The following is an 18158-nucleotide window of genomic DNA, read 5'->3' as shown; positions in this document are numbered from 1 at the left end:
GATTTTTCTCATCACAGATGGGAAGGAGATATTGTGCCTGTTATTAGACAGATAGTTAAATTTGGTAAAACACTGATGTGATGTGACTAGTATAAGTACTGTCGAGACAAACCAGTACACAATATTCTGTGACAGACACTAGACCTAGACTAGACTAACCAAGAAACAAACACCCACAGCTACATTATCCTATCTGGCTACATAGTCAAGCTGGCCCAAGTGAAGACATTGTCTGAAAGCAGAGTGATGATTTCAGCCATATTTATATGCCTGTTGACCACTCAGTGCTTCAACAGTATGGTGAGTGATTACCGGCACATCTTCCATTATTTGTATTCCACACGGGACATTTCAGAAATATAACGAGAAGTATATGTTAAACATCCTGTTTTCTAGTGCAGATTTTACTGTTTTGTCAGCGTTACTGGTGACAAAAGTAACCATCAATACACAAATTTCACATATAATCCATGCTCCCTTGCAGATGAAAGATGTTAAAAAGTTCTGTCCTAGAACCAAAACTGCACTGTGTAAATTTGTTTCTTCATCAATATAACAGAGGAGAATAAAGTACACAGTAAATGCTTGCCCTGGCTTGATTTTATAACAATGGCCTGAATTCAGCATTAACTTCTGACCGTTATATGTTTAGAACCAGTCTCATCATACAGGAACAGTAATCATCTCACAGTTTCATGTTTTGTTACTAATATTTTGGAGGCTGCAGTTGGTGTATTGTATTCAAATAATTGACCTAACTAACAAAAGACATCACATTACTATTTGGGTGAGCTACAAAAATGATGTCCGGAGTTATAGGGCTCAAAATGTCTATGACATTAGATATGTAGACAGGTATGTATTAGAATGCACCTTGCATCCTACCCACAATTTAATTGAACTTTACTTATCCCTGCCTGTTTTCTGTTAAGATGGTATTGCTTGCTGTTTTGCTGTGATATTGCTTGTCTTGCTCATCTTGTACAAAATTATGAAAAGGATAGTTGCTACTTACCATGTAGCGGAGATGCTGAGTCACAGGTAGGCACACAAGAAGACCGTCAAATAAAGCCTTCGGTCAAATAGGCCTTCATCAGAATAGACATACACACAAATGCTCACGCAAAAGCAACTAACACACACATGAAAACAGTCTCTCTCTCTCGTGTGTGTGTGTGTGTGTGTGTGTGTGTGTGTGTGTGTGTGTGTGTGTGTGTTTTTCTGATGAAGGCCTGTTTGGCTGAGACCTTTGTTTGACAAGTCTTTTTGTTGTGCCTCTTTTCTTAATATTGTTATTATTCCTTGCTGGATTTTCCATTTTCTCATCTTGTACAAAGTAAGTTTCTTCTAAATTTCCAATGAGTATGATGCTTTACACATTTTGTAGATACTGGCAGTATGTTCATTGTTACTTTTTGAAGGTCTGCTTGAAATTGGCTCTTTAGCTGAAATAATTGGCCAACAATTGTATAAATGCACTGTTTTCTCACTGAATATACAGTCCCAGTGGAAATAATATCGTTCAAATCATTTAACTGAGAGTTAACACTACTTTTAGGCACATTTTACCCAATCAAAAACAATTAGCAATTTTAAATCCCTAATACAAACTGTTGAGCCTTGTTAATGGTAATAGAAATTCCCTTCTGATTAAACAAACACATTTCATTGTGATAACAATGCACACAATAAAGCATGTTAAAAGCCTGCATAACATGTGGTTCATAAGCCTATGGTATGCACTTTATTGGAGGAATAGTTGCATTTTTTGCTGTATTGTTCATTCACACTGTGTACTGAAAAGGTGGACTTATAAAGAAAATGATTTGACAAACATGTGTAACATAGTTTTTCTGAATTTGCCTTTGTTTTGCCAGTAGACAGCAATGTTGTTTTGCCAGTAGACAGCAATGTTTAACTAAAGGCAGGGGCACATAGCAGAAATTATTACTGCCATGCAACATTCTGAAGCCAGTTATATGTTGCAATTTGAATGCAATTCTTGGATAAATTTTCCTTGGTCTTCTAGCTGTGTCTGTGTCAGATTTGTGTGCATACTTAAGCTTTCAATGACTACTTCTGCTGTCGCCATCCGAAATTAAGTCATACTAAAAGACTATACAGTATTTTCATACGTAGTTGATCAAGTTACGAAGCCAGAGGTTATGGAAGTTCCGTGACTTTGTGACAGCACCACCACATAATTCGGCCAAATACATATGAAAGTACAACATGGCCTATTTGAATGACAGTTAACTCTTGACGATGACAGCGGAGGGAGTCATGGAAAGAATAAAAACATATCTGATGCAGCAATAAAACTGAGGAGCATTTATCCAAAAGTGCCACTGCATAAAGCTAGTGTTGCAGGATGGAAATCTTCTCAGTTTGTACTTTTATATTAGCGCTCATCAATTTCTCACGTTGTTGAAACTGCACGATTAACAAAAATACTTATCTGCCACATGTTTGCACCTTGCAAATATCATAGAAAGGATTAACACTGAAAGATGAGCGAGCGCAGTTTGAATATTGGATCCCACTGAAATATTACAGCAACTTGATATGTACACAAGTATTGGAGTGCTGTAGAATTAAGGATGGAGTATGCCTCTTTATCACAACAGTAAGTATAGCTGGTAGGATGCCAGCCAGCTAGTTAAATCATGGACTTCAGCACAAAGTTACACGATACGACTTTGTGCGAGTGATATCATGGAAGAGACGCATTAACATTTAAGAGTTGGAACTGGAGAATCTCTAGCAGTTTACAAAGAGCGAGGCTTTTTGCTCCACATGTGCATCATTAAGGAGAGGGGAAAAAACCATATAAGCTGCAGGCACAGTATTCAAAGTTTAAGGAACAAAAGGCCGAAAGGACTACCAGAAATCAGTAGTTTGCAAGCATTTATCATCAAATGTGACCAGTTTCAGTGAAGGATCTAAAGCTGTAAAAAGTTTCTCGACAACAGGGAAGATTTGTCACACTGTGCTACACTGTTGCTCTAGTAGGACTGTCAGATAGTGGGCGACAGGAAGTGCCCACTTGAAGCTCCTTCAAGTCTCACTTTGTAATTTGGATGCACAAAGACCTGTGAACACTGACCATTTAGATGAATATAAATAAGTCCTGAGGTAGTCAACTTCTCTGTTAGGAAGAGGTCTGTGGCTGAGCAACTAATAACTCTTAACAGTGTTTACTAAGGGCTTTACAGTTTCCCAAGATCCACAGTGGTTTCTAGGAGAAAGGCCTAACATGTAGTTTAGAAATATTAATGGTAAGTGTGAGATGTGCAAACTAGCTACTATGAAACATAGTAGATAGTTTGCATGAGAAATTAATAACCTTGATAAAATAATAACTATAATATCATGCTGTTTGTTCAGTAACATTTTTTTGAAATTGAGTCCAATATCTTCAAGTAAAGCGACTTCCTCCATTGGTTATAGAACTGAATTATTCAGCACCAGCTTCTGTTCTGTGCCTGAATGAAACCTTTCTGCTTAATTTAAAAGTATCATTTCCCAAGGTGAGGTTGGTGTTGGACTGAAATATGTTATTACTGTATTTCTAATATGTAATCTAATCTCTGCTTGGACAAGGACACCGTTTATCTCTCATCGTATTAAAGCTTACAATATGCCTATGGATTCTGCAATATATTGCGTAATTTGATGTTGTGGATGTTTAGATAGAGTGGTAATTGTCTGATGTTTTGATGTCGCATAACTCGCCTTCATGATCTTATATAGTCAAGTTACTTCAAAATGGCCCTATAGCTGATAATGGCCAATAATGTGAGAAACAAACATTATTATTTGCAAATGTAGAGTCCTGGAAGATTTTTTTTTTCTCCAATGAACCATTTTACTTCCTTTTTGTACCATAGAAAGGAATGCATGAGAAGAACATCATTTGGTGTAATTTTATATATACCCTTAATATTCAGTTTTACTGTCAAAAGCTATTACCTAAAATGTGTGTGGTAAGAAGTACTATGTTTCTTGCCTTGTCTTCGAACAAATTTTGAGACACAATATGTGATGCACCATGTCTTTTCCAGAGAGCCCTCCATTGTAGTAGTTTCTATATTTGTGCAGCACTGTTGTTCTGCAGAAACAAATCTGTAACGAGTCGTGCAGCTGTTGTTGTAGTGATTTCCTGCAGTATTCTGAAATTTAGCTAGTGTTAACTTGACTGGAGACAAACATAGCCAACCAGGAAAAGTGAGGTTCTTTTCTGTTTCTAGTCAGTCGCTGTGTGTGTGCATTGGCTGCAGAGAAGGATAGTGACAGAGAATGTTCAGGAGTGTTGCTTTGTGATTGTATCCTGGAATGGTCTGTTAGTTAGAATACTGTATATAAAAAGAGCTTGAGGGCAGTATAGAGTACTAAAAAAATTGTGTAGCTGTTAGAAGACTACATAAAGCGGATTTTCTGTTCCCTTTTTAAATCTAATCAACGTAATACTTACTACAAAATAAGCTGTATATGTGTGATGTTAACAAGAAGCTAATTAGGAAACTGATTTTGTACTTAATTTTATTTTTAAATTTCACCCATTATTTACATATTTATTTAGTGTTTTATGATATGGTGAAACTGTGCCTGGAATTAAGAACAGAAGTTCTGCTTTCTAGTAGCTAAATAGTTGAGTTCATTTAGTACAGTGAGTCCCATGTCTTTGTCACTAAATATCCTTTAAATAAGAGAAAAGGGCCAGCAGTTGTACCAAAAGAATGGTAATTACAGAAAATGGTGTGTTCTTGAGTTTGACAAAATATTTAATATGGGGAAAAAAAAACTGGACACACACAACAAAAATATTTGTAAAAGTTAATATAACAGAATCAGCAAAGTTAATTCCATTTTCATTAACAATGGACTGCATGTGAATGTGGGTGACGATAGGGGGACTGGGTCACATACTGTGAGGTAGATGTGAATCAACACTCCGTGTGTGCTCATTTATTTTTTTCAGAGACACTAACAAAGCATGTAAAACCTGTGAGATTTTTAGTTTCAAAAGTTTTAGTCAGATAGCCATTTGTTTGTTGAACTTTTCATCTCACCACTCTCTAACAAGGCAAATGTCTTTTAGCTACTCATCTTGTTGCTGTCAACTGCACTGTAATCACATTCATATTATCAGTGAACTGCTTCATTTTACCATGTTAGTTGTATTTTTTTTGTTTCACCTACTCAGCCTGTGTTTCTGTTCTATGTCCTCAATAATTTACACTCTTGAGGTTACTTCATCAATAAAATCCCTGCTCTATACATGACAATGAGTGTGAAGCATCACAAAAACACCTTCACTACAGGAAGTTGATAGTGATAGCTTGAGATATTAGCGTTTGAATATGTCTTTTACACTAATTATTTTCTTTAATTTCAATCCATACAACCCAGTATTCGCTTCCAAGTTTAATATCACTTTTTATTCTTTCTTCCCTCACATCAATGATGGAGTGGTTAAGGCAAAGGATTTATGTTATGGCCCTGATGAATTTCTTCCCCCATCATTGCCAAACTGCGCTAATACTCCCCAACAAGATAGCTCAGCTGTTAAGATACTCCACTCTTATAGGTTGGAGAAGGAATAGAATACCTGCCCGGCCATCCTAAGTTCAGTTTTTGGTGGCATGTCTAAATTACCTGAAAGCCACATTAGTATTTGTTCTTTAAACTAGCCCATAGCCTATTTCTTTTCTATCCGTGCCCTATTTAAACCTGATCTCAACACCAGTAAGATATTGAGCTCTAATTTTTTTTCTCCCTCTTCCCCAACCTCACCTATCCCCCGACCCTTTTCTTATCTAAAATCTCTAAAGACAAAACTGTCAGCAAGTGCATGGACATTCAATGATGTAACCATAAAAATTAAAAAAAAAAGTCATCTCTTGTTTCTTTCTCCAGTGATCATCCCTCCATATTCATCGGTCCTTCAGCCACTTGGTTATCTCCAACTTTATAATCAACACTTTTGTGGTGGTAGTGCAAGAAGCAGCAGGCGTGGGATGTCCATATAGGAAATACAGTGCAGCATTGGTTGTACAGTTTCTAGTGTAGTATTGAACACCATGCATATAAAAAGTGGAATTTAGTGACTGTACAGAGGTTGACTTGTCTACGAGAACAGATGGTATGTAACTAGAATTCACTTTCAGTTTGTAAAATTAAGTCCAGATTAGAAACCCTTGTGGGGAAGGAGCCCAACTATTATTGCCTTTAAGTTTGATTATGTAACATGAGATGATGATAAGGTTAAAAAAAGACAGTGTTTCACCAGGCCATATTTTAAAATTATACTTCAGTAAGCACTACTTGTTTTGAGCATTGCCCATTCTTGAGTGCACCTACAACAGATGTGAGTGCATCATCCTCATGAAAGAGAAACTGCATGCTATATGTAACTGTACACCACACAGTAAACAAAGTGCACCATCTCGCAGCTACGCGTGGCATGTGATCTCTTTTTGGTGAGCATCTTGTATCTGCATATGGTGCAGATGCACTTGAGAATGAGCAACCCTTGAAATTAGAAGTGATTGCTTGTGGCACAATTTTAAAATTCAGCCTGTTCTTCTTAAAATTTATCAAGGCAGTTGTGCCCTCTTAGAACAAGTAGAAAAAAAAGGTTGTAATTGAATGTCAAAAACACTGTAGAGAAATGGGAAGTGAAGTATGTTCCTCAAATCTTTGATGCTCCACAACATAATTACCTTTTTTCTGTAATGGTTTCCTGTAGATAATACTTTCTTTACTCGGAAGATATTTTCGTACTGAGCGAGAAATTCTGTCATTCATTTTAGTTTCTAGATGCAAAATACTGTTCCATTATATTTCAAACAATGTGGGGGCACAGGTGAAGCAGTTTACCATATAAAATGCTAGGATTTTCCATTAACCCCTGTGTGCCACCACAAATGCTCTTAAAGAATCTAAGGAACAACACATTAGACTTTCATAATTGCTGACTGAAACATCTTTTCACAAAGAAGTGAAACACAATATAGGTATTCTGCTGAAATCGCCAACTACCAGCCTTTTACTCGCAAAGGAGTAGTTTAGTTGTCACTCCTTGAAGATGGAGAATTTTTAGACAGTTGCAGAGTGCGTGTTCATTCGAATAGGTTGCTCCATTTGCCAATTATGTTCTTGGTTTATTCACACAACCTCTTTAGAGTAATTTTCAAGTATGGGAAGCATTTATGCTAAGAACAGCTGTGTCACATTCTAAAATTCACAAATTCAGATGAGATGTGTCATTATCTGCTGAAGTAAAAACTGGAGGAGGTTTCGAAAGTTTATACTGCAGATGATGATGATGATGATGATGATGATGACGAATGTCCTCCCGATTTGTACATTTTACTATATGACTGTTCTTCTCTGAATAAACAGTTCAGAATGACTTGTTATTGAATCAATGCGAATAAAACGAAATAATGGACTGTCTGATTTCAATAAACATTACTGCCTAGTACAAATTTTTTGCTCTGTTGTGGAGTGTGTGCTCTGTTTTGGAACCCAGAGCCGGCCTTGCACACTCTCCTGACTAGTGACCAGCACCTCTCAAAAGCTGTCCTGCACACCTTACAGAACAAACACTCCTGGAGGGAGGGACATAGCTGAGGTTCAACTACAGCCTATGCAATCGGTTCCAGAATGAACCGTTCGCTCTGCTGTGTAGGCAATATTGGCGCGAAGGAAGTACAGCGATTTTGAAATTTATTTTATTTCATTCTTCACAAAGCCAATGTAAATATTTTTAATGCTCAGTGCATTAACCACAGTTATACATTCCACTTCATTATTTTGATCAACCTGTACCGGTTTTCAGCCACCCGCGTCACCTGACGAGAACCACCACCACCATCACCACCACCACCATCACCATCACCACCACCACAGGCCAGATGACGTGTCCGACGAGGAAGCTCGACGACGCCACCATTTCCCCGAGAAGAAGGGTGCCACCACGCCGCCGGAGGACCCACCCGAGTCTTCGGAGGAGGAGGGGGCAGTGGTGGACGGTGACGAGAGCGGGAGCGGCGGCAGGGAGGAGGGGGAGGAGTTGCCAGGGGAGGGGCGCGCGCCGCGGCGAGAGGAGCCGCCGCCACCTGCCTCCCCCCACGAGGAGGGGGAGCTGAGTGAGGACGAGCTGGAGCAGCGGCGGCTGGTGCTGCTGAGGCAGCTGCAGCAGGAGAACTGACCACGGGGGCGCGGCCGGGTGAGTGTGGACAGTTAAAAAACCTTGACAATGGTTCGTTTGGTTCTTTCCTCAATTTCTTTGTATCCTGTGCTAATATTTCCAACCCTTCATAATTACTACACCGTACCCCACTCTTGCCCTGCCGATGTATGCAAGGGTGCTCACTAGTGAACTCTCCAGTTGTAGTTTCCCAAATAAGACTACGTTCCTCTGCCTCCTATTGATGACAAGCGACATTACTTTGCCAGATAAGTTTAGGGATGTCTGTGCTGATGCAGTGTTGAGATAATTGTCGGGAAGTGGGAGAGAAGCATTTTGGTTTTATTCGGGGCTACGAAACCGTATTTTGCAATATAATCTCCATTCAATATGAGGGACTGTATGCCTGCACGGTACCACTTTACTGGTCGATATCAGAACCAACGCTTAAATGCTTTGAAAATGTAACCGTTGTGTGCAAACTGCATCCAACAGAGTGCATCCATTATTAGGCCAAACAAATGGAAGTATTCTGTTAGGCGGTGATGAACCCAGTGGGTACACACCTTGGAGTATCCCAGTTGGTGGATGGAGTGTCAGCACTACGAACAGAGACATCCAGTTGTGCAGCGAGATGTTTGACTCTTGATATGTTGATCACCTCGAATGAGAGCTTCCGCACGTACCAGTATTGCAGAAGTCACAGCTGTATGCAGCCAGACGGCACCTGGTAGAGTGGACAGGTTTGTGCAACCTTGTTGCAACGGCGACAGATGACTCGTCCAACACATCACTGTGCATTTTTTCACTGCCAACTCTCTGTAGACTTTCTGCAAGTGCCTATGAATATCTGGTATGCTCTGGTTTTCCCAAAAGAAACCCAATCACAGTTCTCTGCTTGGAATGAACCTCCATTATAGGTGCCATTTTGAAGGCTACGTATAGTGGTGCCACTCAAATGTTCATGAAACTATTAAGGGCTGAAACATGACTATTCCGTGATGTCTAACAACAAATTACACAATTTTTCAACAGAAATTGGCTGAGAAAAAAATGTGTTGCACTACTTACAGAACACCCCTTGTACAAACTGTCATTGTGACAAGTGATACACGAAATATTTAAGAGACACTTCACAGTGCTCAGTGTGTTTATTGTTTGTCAAGTCATTGAAAAGGCAAAAGAAGATACACGTACAATTTCAGGCTCAGTCCCATAATAGAAATATCGGAAACTCGCAGAAAGAGACTGCAGTGCAGGACTTTGTTTCAAAGATAGCTTCAAAATGTACCACTCTGAAAGTTCATTCTAAGTGATCGTGTGTGTTTTAAACGTAATAAAGAGCTACTGTTAACAATTCCTGCAAATCTCAATTGTTTTTGACTGATAATTCCCGCACTAGAGCAGTGTAAATGTAACATTGCATTCCTTTACCAGCCAGCAGCATAAACCAACCACCATTACAATGTTAGACAGGGTACGAGCACAGAAACTACTGGTTTGTAGGGTCAGTAGCAAAACCTGATACAGGTGAAAGTATACCATAATAGGAGCAAAAACATTCCAGTAAGCAAGAAAACAATTTTTTATAAGATGACTACGAGTATGTGGTTATGAGCAGCTGCTGACTTCACTATGAAGTTTTGTCCCAGTTAGCACAAATGTATTTGAAATGTACACTTTTTGATTCAGTCCCCATCTTATTGGGCACAAATTTCACCTGTGGCACACAGTTGAGGAATGTGGTACATGATTGGTGGGTCACTGGCACATAACATGCCGATAATGGTCCAAAACTGGGGAAGTTGAGCACGGCCTGTTGCCTCAACCTCTGAGATCTGAACTTTTCTGTTTGAAGTCAAAATCGTGAAATTTACAGCTCTCCTGTTAACACGATTGAAGACTAGAGCAGCAGATTGTACTGTCTTGCCAAATGCAAGGCTGACATATGGAACACCTTGAACAGTTGCAATTGTACAGTAGATTGTAGCATGTTGTGTGCTGAAACAGTAGTGTATTTGTTGTTAAAGTAGACAATGAGTAAAATTTGAGCCCAAATTATATGGACTTCATCAAAAAGTTTACACTTCAAAAACCTTTTCCTAAGTACACTAATGTCTCATAGAGAAGTCAGTGGTTCTTAACTATACATTTGCAGCTAATTCGTGAAATGGCTCGATTGTGAAGCCATGTTTACTGGAATGATTTTGCTTCTGTTATCATATGCTTTCACCTATTTCACTTTTTGTTATTAAAATTATAAACCCCTGCATAATCTGTTACATATGTACCAACCTCTTATTGAGCAGAGCTTCTCTTGTCTGTCTCAATCTATTTCCTTACTTTGGCACATTTCTGTGTAATCTGCTTGCTTAGATAGGACAATTCCACCACTTTAATAACCTCTGTTAACTTAACTAGTTAGTTAGTTGGTATCAGTCAGTGCCACAAATTTGAGTGCTAACTTGGTATGAAGCGTATTTTACTCTAAATTTGTCCATTAGTATTACCACTTTTGATTTTCCATATATTCCCAGTCAACCTTGCTCTTACATATATTAATTTCTCCCTGTATGTTTTTTTTTTGTTGTCTTGGATATCATGTTGTATTCGTGCTGTAACACCAACATTATAAACAATAAATACTTCTAGAGCTCGTCAGAAATTGAGACACATACAAATATTTTATTGCACAACTGTGGTTCCTTTTCAGATAATTTGCATTTGTAATAAAATTTGAGAATACTCAGCAAGAGAATTATCTGGCACTGTGCTTGCTGTTGTTTCCAGTAAAATTTCTCTTTTGATAATTTGCCTACATAGTAAGCAAGGGAAAACCATATTTTGGCAATTTCAGTAGTTGGAGAAATAACGGAGATTCTCAGTTTTACAAACTCATAACTCAAACCGCAGAGAGTATTGCAATAATTTATAAAAACTTTGTGCAGAAACCAGTGGGGATAAGGTGTAGCCTTAAAGTACAGGTGTGTACTTCTAGCCTCCGCTTTTAAATTTTCTTCTTCTCCATCATAGTACGGCATTCTTTTACCGATAGTCCACCGCACTTTTATTAGCTGGGTATTCCCATATGGACAATTCGAGTTCAGCTTTACTCATCTAAGGAGAGGTACATAATGCTTTAATGATTACAGAAGATTTATTCAGATGATATTTTGTTTCCAGAGAGAAAATTATATTTTGACCCTTCGGAGAAATTAAGTTATTAAGATTGCACAGTCTCTTTTGTGGAAGGCTCTAGTCATTGGAAACAAATGGCCAACATTGTCTAACAACCTGGCCACTTCTGCTGCTAAGGCCTCTGCTAGTCAGAACCCCACTTCTGTGTGCTTTTAGTACTGCTCATTTATACCATATATTTATTAGGTTACTCTATTGTCTGTATGTCTGTTTGATACAAATTTTGCAACTGATTTTAAACTAATTTCCCAGGGAGCTAGAGACTTGAAATTTTAAACCTAGCTCAGAACTGGATGACAACGGAGTATTAACTTGCTTTCTTGTCTGGTGTGTTGTGTACCACTGCCATTTCCCCTTTTTCCTGCTCCAGTTATGAGTGGTTAGCAGAAAGAACAATTGCTGGTAAACCTCCGTATGAGCTTTGATCTAACTTTTACCTTTATGGTCTTTTCATGAGGTATATGGAGAAGGAAGCAGTATATTTGTTGACTCGTGTGGAGAGAAACTGTAATAAACCTGAAATTTACCACACATGTGTGTTTTAATCTCATTAAAATGTTTGAAATCGATAGAAAAATTTCACACACATGAGACTATAAAAAGCAGAAAATAATTACTTAAATAAAAATTAATTTTTATGTATCATGCTTTAAATTGTAGTTTTTAGTCTAAAATAATTTCTCCTAGCCCCATGCAGATTCATAACCCCCTTCAGATAGATATTAAAATTTGTGATGTGAATTTTTAATACTTGTAGGATTTAAAATGAAAAACATGTCACGGATGCAATACATAGTTGATGCACAAATACTTCACTGCTGAATATGCCTCATGCTATTCCTTTTAAATATTTCAGGTATTTCTGTAGCTATTAAAAATTCATGTCATGAATTTTCAGGACTATCTGTACAGTGTTATGTATCTGCATGGGAGTGGGAGAAATTTTTATACTTTGTATGTGGCAGATTAAAAATTTGGTTTCACTTAAAAATTATCCTGTGCTCTTATCACTCCCCTTTCCAATAACTTCATACTTTTCTTGCCCCTTGTTTATTCATACCCATCTCTCTGTAGCTACCCCTATACCCCTGTGCACAACACATACGTGCCACAAATGCACCACCTGAGAATGCTGCCTGCTGTTCCTGTATGCTTACATTCGTCCACATTTCTTCCACCTTAGGTTGCGAGTAAACATCTGTTGTGAAAAGGTAATACTCCTGAATTGTCACTAATTTCCTACGTACTTGACAAGTGAACAATAGCTGGAATTCCTCATTTGTTTTAAGTGTTTGACTCACTAGTGGGCCACCAAAGAGCATTTTGTTGTCTGGACGCATTGTAAACTTGTCATATATCAGGACATAGACACAGCTCAAAGTATTAGATTTCCTGTCATTAAATATATGGAGTTTCCTGCCAGATTAAAACTGTGTGCCAGGCTGGGACTGTAACACGGGATCCTCCTTTTCACAGGCAGTTTTCTTACCATCTGAGGAATCGGGGCATGCCTTACAATCTGTCCTCGCAGCTTTATTTCTGTGAGTACTCCTCTCCTGCTTTCCCAAACTCCACAGAAGTTCTCCTGCATGCCTTGCTGGGCTAGAATTCCTGGAAGAAATGGTATTGTGGAGAAATGACATAGCCATAGCCTATGGAATTGTTTGCAAAATGAATTTCCACTTGGCAGTGGAGTACGCACTGATATGAAACTTTCTGGCTGATTAAAACTTAGTGCCGATTTGGTACTCGAGCCCTGAACCAGTACACAATCTGCCACAGGGTGAAAGATTCCTTTTAGAAACAATTTCCTTGGCTGCATCTAAGAAAATTCTCCGCAGTGTTCTTCCTTCCAGGAGTACTAGTCTCGGAAGATGTGCAGGAGAACTTCTGGGAAGTAAAGTTGTGAGGGTGGGCCTCGAGTTGGATCCGGATGGTTCAGACAGTAAAGCAGTTGCCAGCTAAAGGCAAAGATTCTAAGTTTGAGTCTGTTGTGCACTCCTACCTGCAGAGTGAAAATCATTCCATTAAGAGGCCATTATTGTTAAAATTGTGGTAAAAGAGAGCTTAGTGTGCAATGTCTGTCAGCTTTAGGACAGGGGTGGGTGTGGAGGAGGAGGAGGAGGAGGAGGAGGAGGAGGAACTTTGGTCCTCATGTACAGAGTGAGTGCTTCTGCCTCAAAGCAATCTATCATCATGCCTGATAGTAACAACTCAGATGTGTTGCCAAAATATTGCACACATCTGCCAAAACAATCTAGCAATTCACACAAGAACTGTTCTTATAGGACTCATACCTTTTGATGAATTAAAGGTCCTCATAGTTGGTGAGCACCCTGGTTCTTATAAACATTGCCTCAAAATTGTTATTATGTGCAAGACACTCGTACAAATGTTACTGTCACTGATTTGTTTCCATAAGCTTGTTTGCCTTAGTTCCATGTAACTTATTTATACCTTTAATGTAAGAGAGGAGGAGAAGAAGAAGATGTAGTAGTATCAAGACATCGAATTGCTAATTATTTGTTAATGAGAAAAATGCTTTTAGCACTACCTGAGTTGAAAACAGTCTTTCTCTGAATAACTACTTTCAGATAATCAGCTATTCACAACTGAATTTTTTAAAAACAGAAATCGGAAGTGATTTACATTACACAGATTGCCGATGACCATATGTTAATTCAGAATGTGCCACTTTTACTGTAAGGTGTAAATGTGAATAGTGGTTTAACTTGGTGTGTATAAACAATTTAAATATCAAATGAGCACTGGAGGGAAAGAAAAGAGCAGAAATTGAGAGAGAAGGAAAGGCATGGCAATATTTATCTGTACTGTCACATGCAGTAAGTATCAAGAGTGTTATTTGTAGGATCTCACTTCTAAATATTTCATGGTATGTGTATTTATGACACTGTGTGTGAGTCAGCATAGCACTGTACGGTCTGTTGTAAAATGTACTTTGTTATAAAGAATTGTAATCGTGCTGTAATTCATGTAGTTGTACTCCAGTAAATGTGAGGAGCAAGTAGGCTCAACAGTTAGTAAACAACACTGTCTACATGTATATACTCAAGAAGTTACCTTTAAGAGTGTGGCCAAGTCTGATAGTAAAGATTATTTTCTTATTTTCTGTAAATATCTCTGATATCAAAATTAATAGACAAAATAGTTACTCAAGACATAAATGTGGGCAGAATGCGAGAAATATCCAAAAGAAAATCTGAAGCTTTTGGAATGTCTGAACTTTTTTCTCGAGTTTGCTGAAGTTGGGAATGCCAGAAATTGGCATCTATATTACTCGTGACTTGTTGGAGGCAAGCCATCTGATGTGTAATAAAAAGGAAGTGAATCTATGGTAAATGTGGCAGTCAAGTGTTAGGATCACGTATGAAAACACCAAGAAGAACTGCTTCAATAATGTAACAAAGAATAGTAGTAGTTGATAGTGGAAGTTGCAAAGAAAATGTAGGCAGATAAGAGAAAGAAGTGATAATAGGAATAATCGGCAGTACATAGCACGGGACCCAGTTGAAGAAAGGAAGATTGGGATTTATTGTCGTATTGATGTCAAGGTGGCCACAAGCTCATAACTGGAAAAATGGGGAAGGAATTCAAGTGGGCCCTTGTAAATCCGTCACAGTGCACTGCAAATATTCCAGAGGCAGGTCACAGTGAATAGGTTGCTGGGTATAGGACAGTTCACACCTGTAACACTGGCACTCTGCATAGATTCACATTCATTGAGCAGTCCGATCCTCAGTACGAACCACTGTCACTGAGAGAACTGCTGAGTAGCAATTTCTGCTGCTTATGTGCCAGGTAGTGTAGTACTTTCTGGGCAGATAACGATGTAAGTGGCTGGTCACAGATTAACTGACTGTGATATGGCTCACCACCTGCGATCTCAATGACTCATCTCCTCTGGGACCCAATGTAGTTATTAGTCCAGTAGTCTCCTACTCCCATCAACTTTAATTTTTAGTGTATAAGTTTTTCATTTTGATTATCCTCAGCAATACAAATACAAATATCTTTAATGAGTTGCACACATCACTGAACCATTTCTTTTGTAGTTCCTCCTTTTGCCCTATGCCTGACAGCTTGTGTCAGTACCATGTAGTGTTTTCTTGCAAGTGCACTTGGTCTCTCTTTTATTATTATTTGGAACATTGTACAACCAGGGTGTTACATTTACTTACATTGGAAAAGTGGTTCTGTTATAGAATGAAAGGGCCACTTACTTAGAAAAGATCATTTTGAAACGTCCTGGCTTACTTTTTCCAGTACCTGATTGCTTACATTCCAAACTTCACAGGAGAGCTTCTGTGAAGTTTGGAAGGTAGGAGATGAAGTACTGGTGGAAGTAAAGCTGTGAGGACATGTCGTGAGTCATGCTCGGGTAGCTGTCAGTAGGGCACTTCCCCACGAAAGTCAAAGGACCCGAGTTAGAGTCTTGGTCTGGCACATAGTTTTAATCTGCCATGAAGTTTCATATCAGCACACACTCCACTGCAGAGTGAAAATCTCATTCTGGATTGCACATTAAACTCTTGTTTCTTTAATTGTCCACCTACATACACGTATGTGAAAGCTATTTAGGAGATATGACAAAATGCATCAACTGGTACTAAGGCCAGCCTTCCTCACCTCCCTAATTGTTGCTGCGTAGTTACAGTACACCCAAAAATGCAGTATCACTGCGAACTGCACAAATATTTACTGACTAATCTAGTACCTTGTCCTTATGTTCCATTAACAAATCCTGTATCAATCCTGAATCAATAATATTTATTACAACAACATTCCACTTGATGAAGTGCATTCTATGCTATATTCAGGAGCAGATTTGATAAAAGATAAAAAAATGTAAGGCTGTTTCTCAATTTCAGTTTAATGTATTCTCTGGTTGGATACTAAATAGTGTTTTAATAATAAGTCAGATACAATCATTTGGCAATGTGTATTATGAATTTGTATTGAGGATGGAGATTCAAAACACTGTGTCATTATTAGCCAAAGTTCGACTCAGCTGAGGAATGTTTCTGAAAGCTAGTTACAAATTCAATCATTTATTTGTGCCAGAACTGCTCGAGGCATCAGCTATACAGCAAAGTGTCTATACTCCTAATATTTAAATGCAATAGTTGTGTTTACATCACATTCTTGTTACAAGTTGCTTGAAGTATTTGATGTTTGTGCATTTTTTGTCTAGTTAGTTCCACAAAATGTGAATGACTCTTCCTTCTACATAACATTTCTTTCTTTTTCTTTTCCTCACATTCCCTATTCTGTTCTCTTGCCTTTTGCACTACTGCATGTTGATTGGTCAGCCATGTTCAGATTGTTTTAGAAACTGATAAAATAAAAGAAAGGTAATAACAAGTGAACTCGTTCGTTACAAAACTGTTTACGTTACTCATACACAAGCAGCTCTTCTGTGCTCAGTTTAAATGATCTTAATGCTTTCTCTACATCTTTCAGGATCACCAACTGCAGAAATGGCCACAGTTCTGATCCGAGTCGTGCCTAAAGCCACACCCGTTGGACTTTCCAGCCACCTGAAGTGAAACAGTCACTGGAATAGGAACACGTGCCAATAGAGATGCTCTGAAACTCTTTTACATGAGAACAGAACTATGATGGTTTGCACAATACCCTTACTGCCAGACATTTTATTAGACAGAAGAATCATTGATTGTAAAGAGACTGCATACAGAATAATGAGCTTGTACCTACACTGATTATTTCAGTGCATATTTACTCTCAGTATCAGTATTTACTCTTTGTTCTACCAATTGCTTACAAATTGTTATAATTGTGTGTTGTCCTAACTGGAGGAAGTTAGGCTTTGACAAAAATTACATTTTTATTTTAATTTTTTAATTTTGAAGACGTTTATTTAAATTGGGAAGTGAAAAATTACTAGTTGTGCAAGTTCAACAAAGGACTTAATATATGTAAGGTACTGGAGTTGAATATAATTAAAATTTAAAACACGAGAAGCATCCCACACCATAAGATGAAAATGCAGTACCAGGTAGTGTGTGTGTTGCTTGTGTCTAGTTTTTGTATGAGAATTAAAAACTCATTTTGGAAATTGTTACCATCTAAGAATTAATGTGTGTTGGGACAAGGATATCGCAGTTTTCAGTGTTGATGCATTTACTCAATAAGTTTCCCGTTTCACATCTAAATTATGTTAGCGTCAAGCAGGCTCACAAGAAGAAAACATTCAGTGACTGGACATTTCTACAGGAGTTAAAAGCTCATCACGTAATGCTGCAATTGATGTTCAATGGTTTTTGCCCAACAAGTTCATAAATACCATTTGTGCAGTTAGTGAATTGTAGTGATCTAGTTTGCTTGACTGAAGTGCTTCTACAGTTTCTAATCATGCCACACTTGGTGTAGCGTATTGTTCGAACATGTTTGTAATTATGTTCAGCGAGCACAGTGGACGTCTGTAACTTTTATACTGTCAAAATATGTACCGGAAGCAGTAAAATAAAATGAATACTTTTCTAAGAAAACGATGAGATGCACTTGACTATTTTATTCATTCATTCTTATAGACTACAATGTTAAATAAAAACATTAGTGAGTGGTTGCTAAGTACTTTATCCTCCATTTTGTCTGCCTTTTAGCTGCTCAGAAACTGTATTTGGTGAATCGTGATCCATCTGTATATACCAGGGTGGTTTGAAAAGTTCTCGATATCACCATGAGAGGTCAGCACTAGCGCAACGAGTTGTTCATGTGATAT

The 18158-nt window shown here is 38.2% G+C and overlaps 1 protein-coding gene across 1 annotated transcript in view; it reads left to right on the top strand.

Annotated features, from left to right (window-relative positions):
- LOC126109866 (pre-mRNA-processing factor 40 homolog B) overlaps window positions 1-17928 on the top strand; it is a 176646-nt gene extending 158718 nt beyond the window's left edge. Inside the window, exons 16-17 of the mRNA XM_049914932.1 lie at window positions 7847-8236; window positions 16877-17928. Of these exons, the coding sequence (XP_049770889.1) occupies window positions 7847-8218 (372 nt within the window). The 3' untranslated portion in view covers window positions 8219-8236; window positions 16877-17928. The remainder of the gene's footprint in view (window positions 1-7846; window positions 8237-16876) is intronic.
- The last annotated feature ends 230 nt before the right edge of the window (window positions 17929-18158 follow it).

This window comes from Schistocerca cancellata, chromosome 12 (genome assembly GCF_023864275.1).
Source record: "Schistocerca cancellata isolate TAMUIC-IGC-003103 chromosome 12, iqSchCanc2.1, whole genome shotgun sequence".
NCBI classification, from domain to species: Eukaryota; Metazoa; Arthropoda; class Insecta; order Orthoptera; family Acrididae; genus Schistocerca; species Schistocerca cancellata.
The sequence above is the reverse complement of the archived record's forward strand: the minus strand, read 5'-3'. Positions and strand labels throughout refer to the sequence as shown.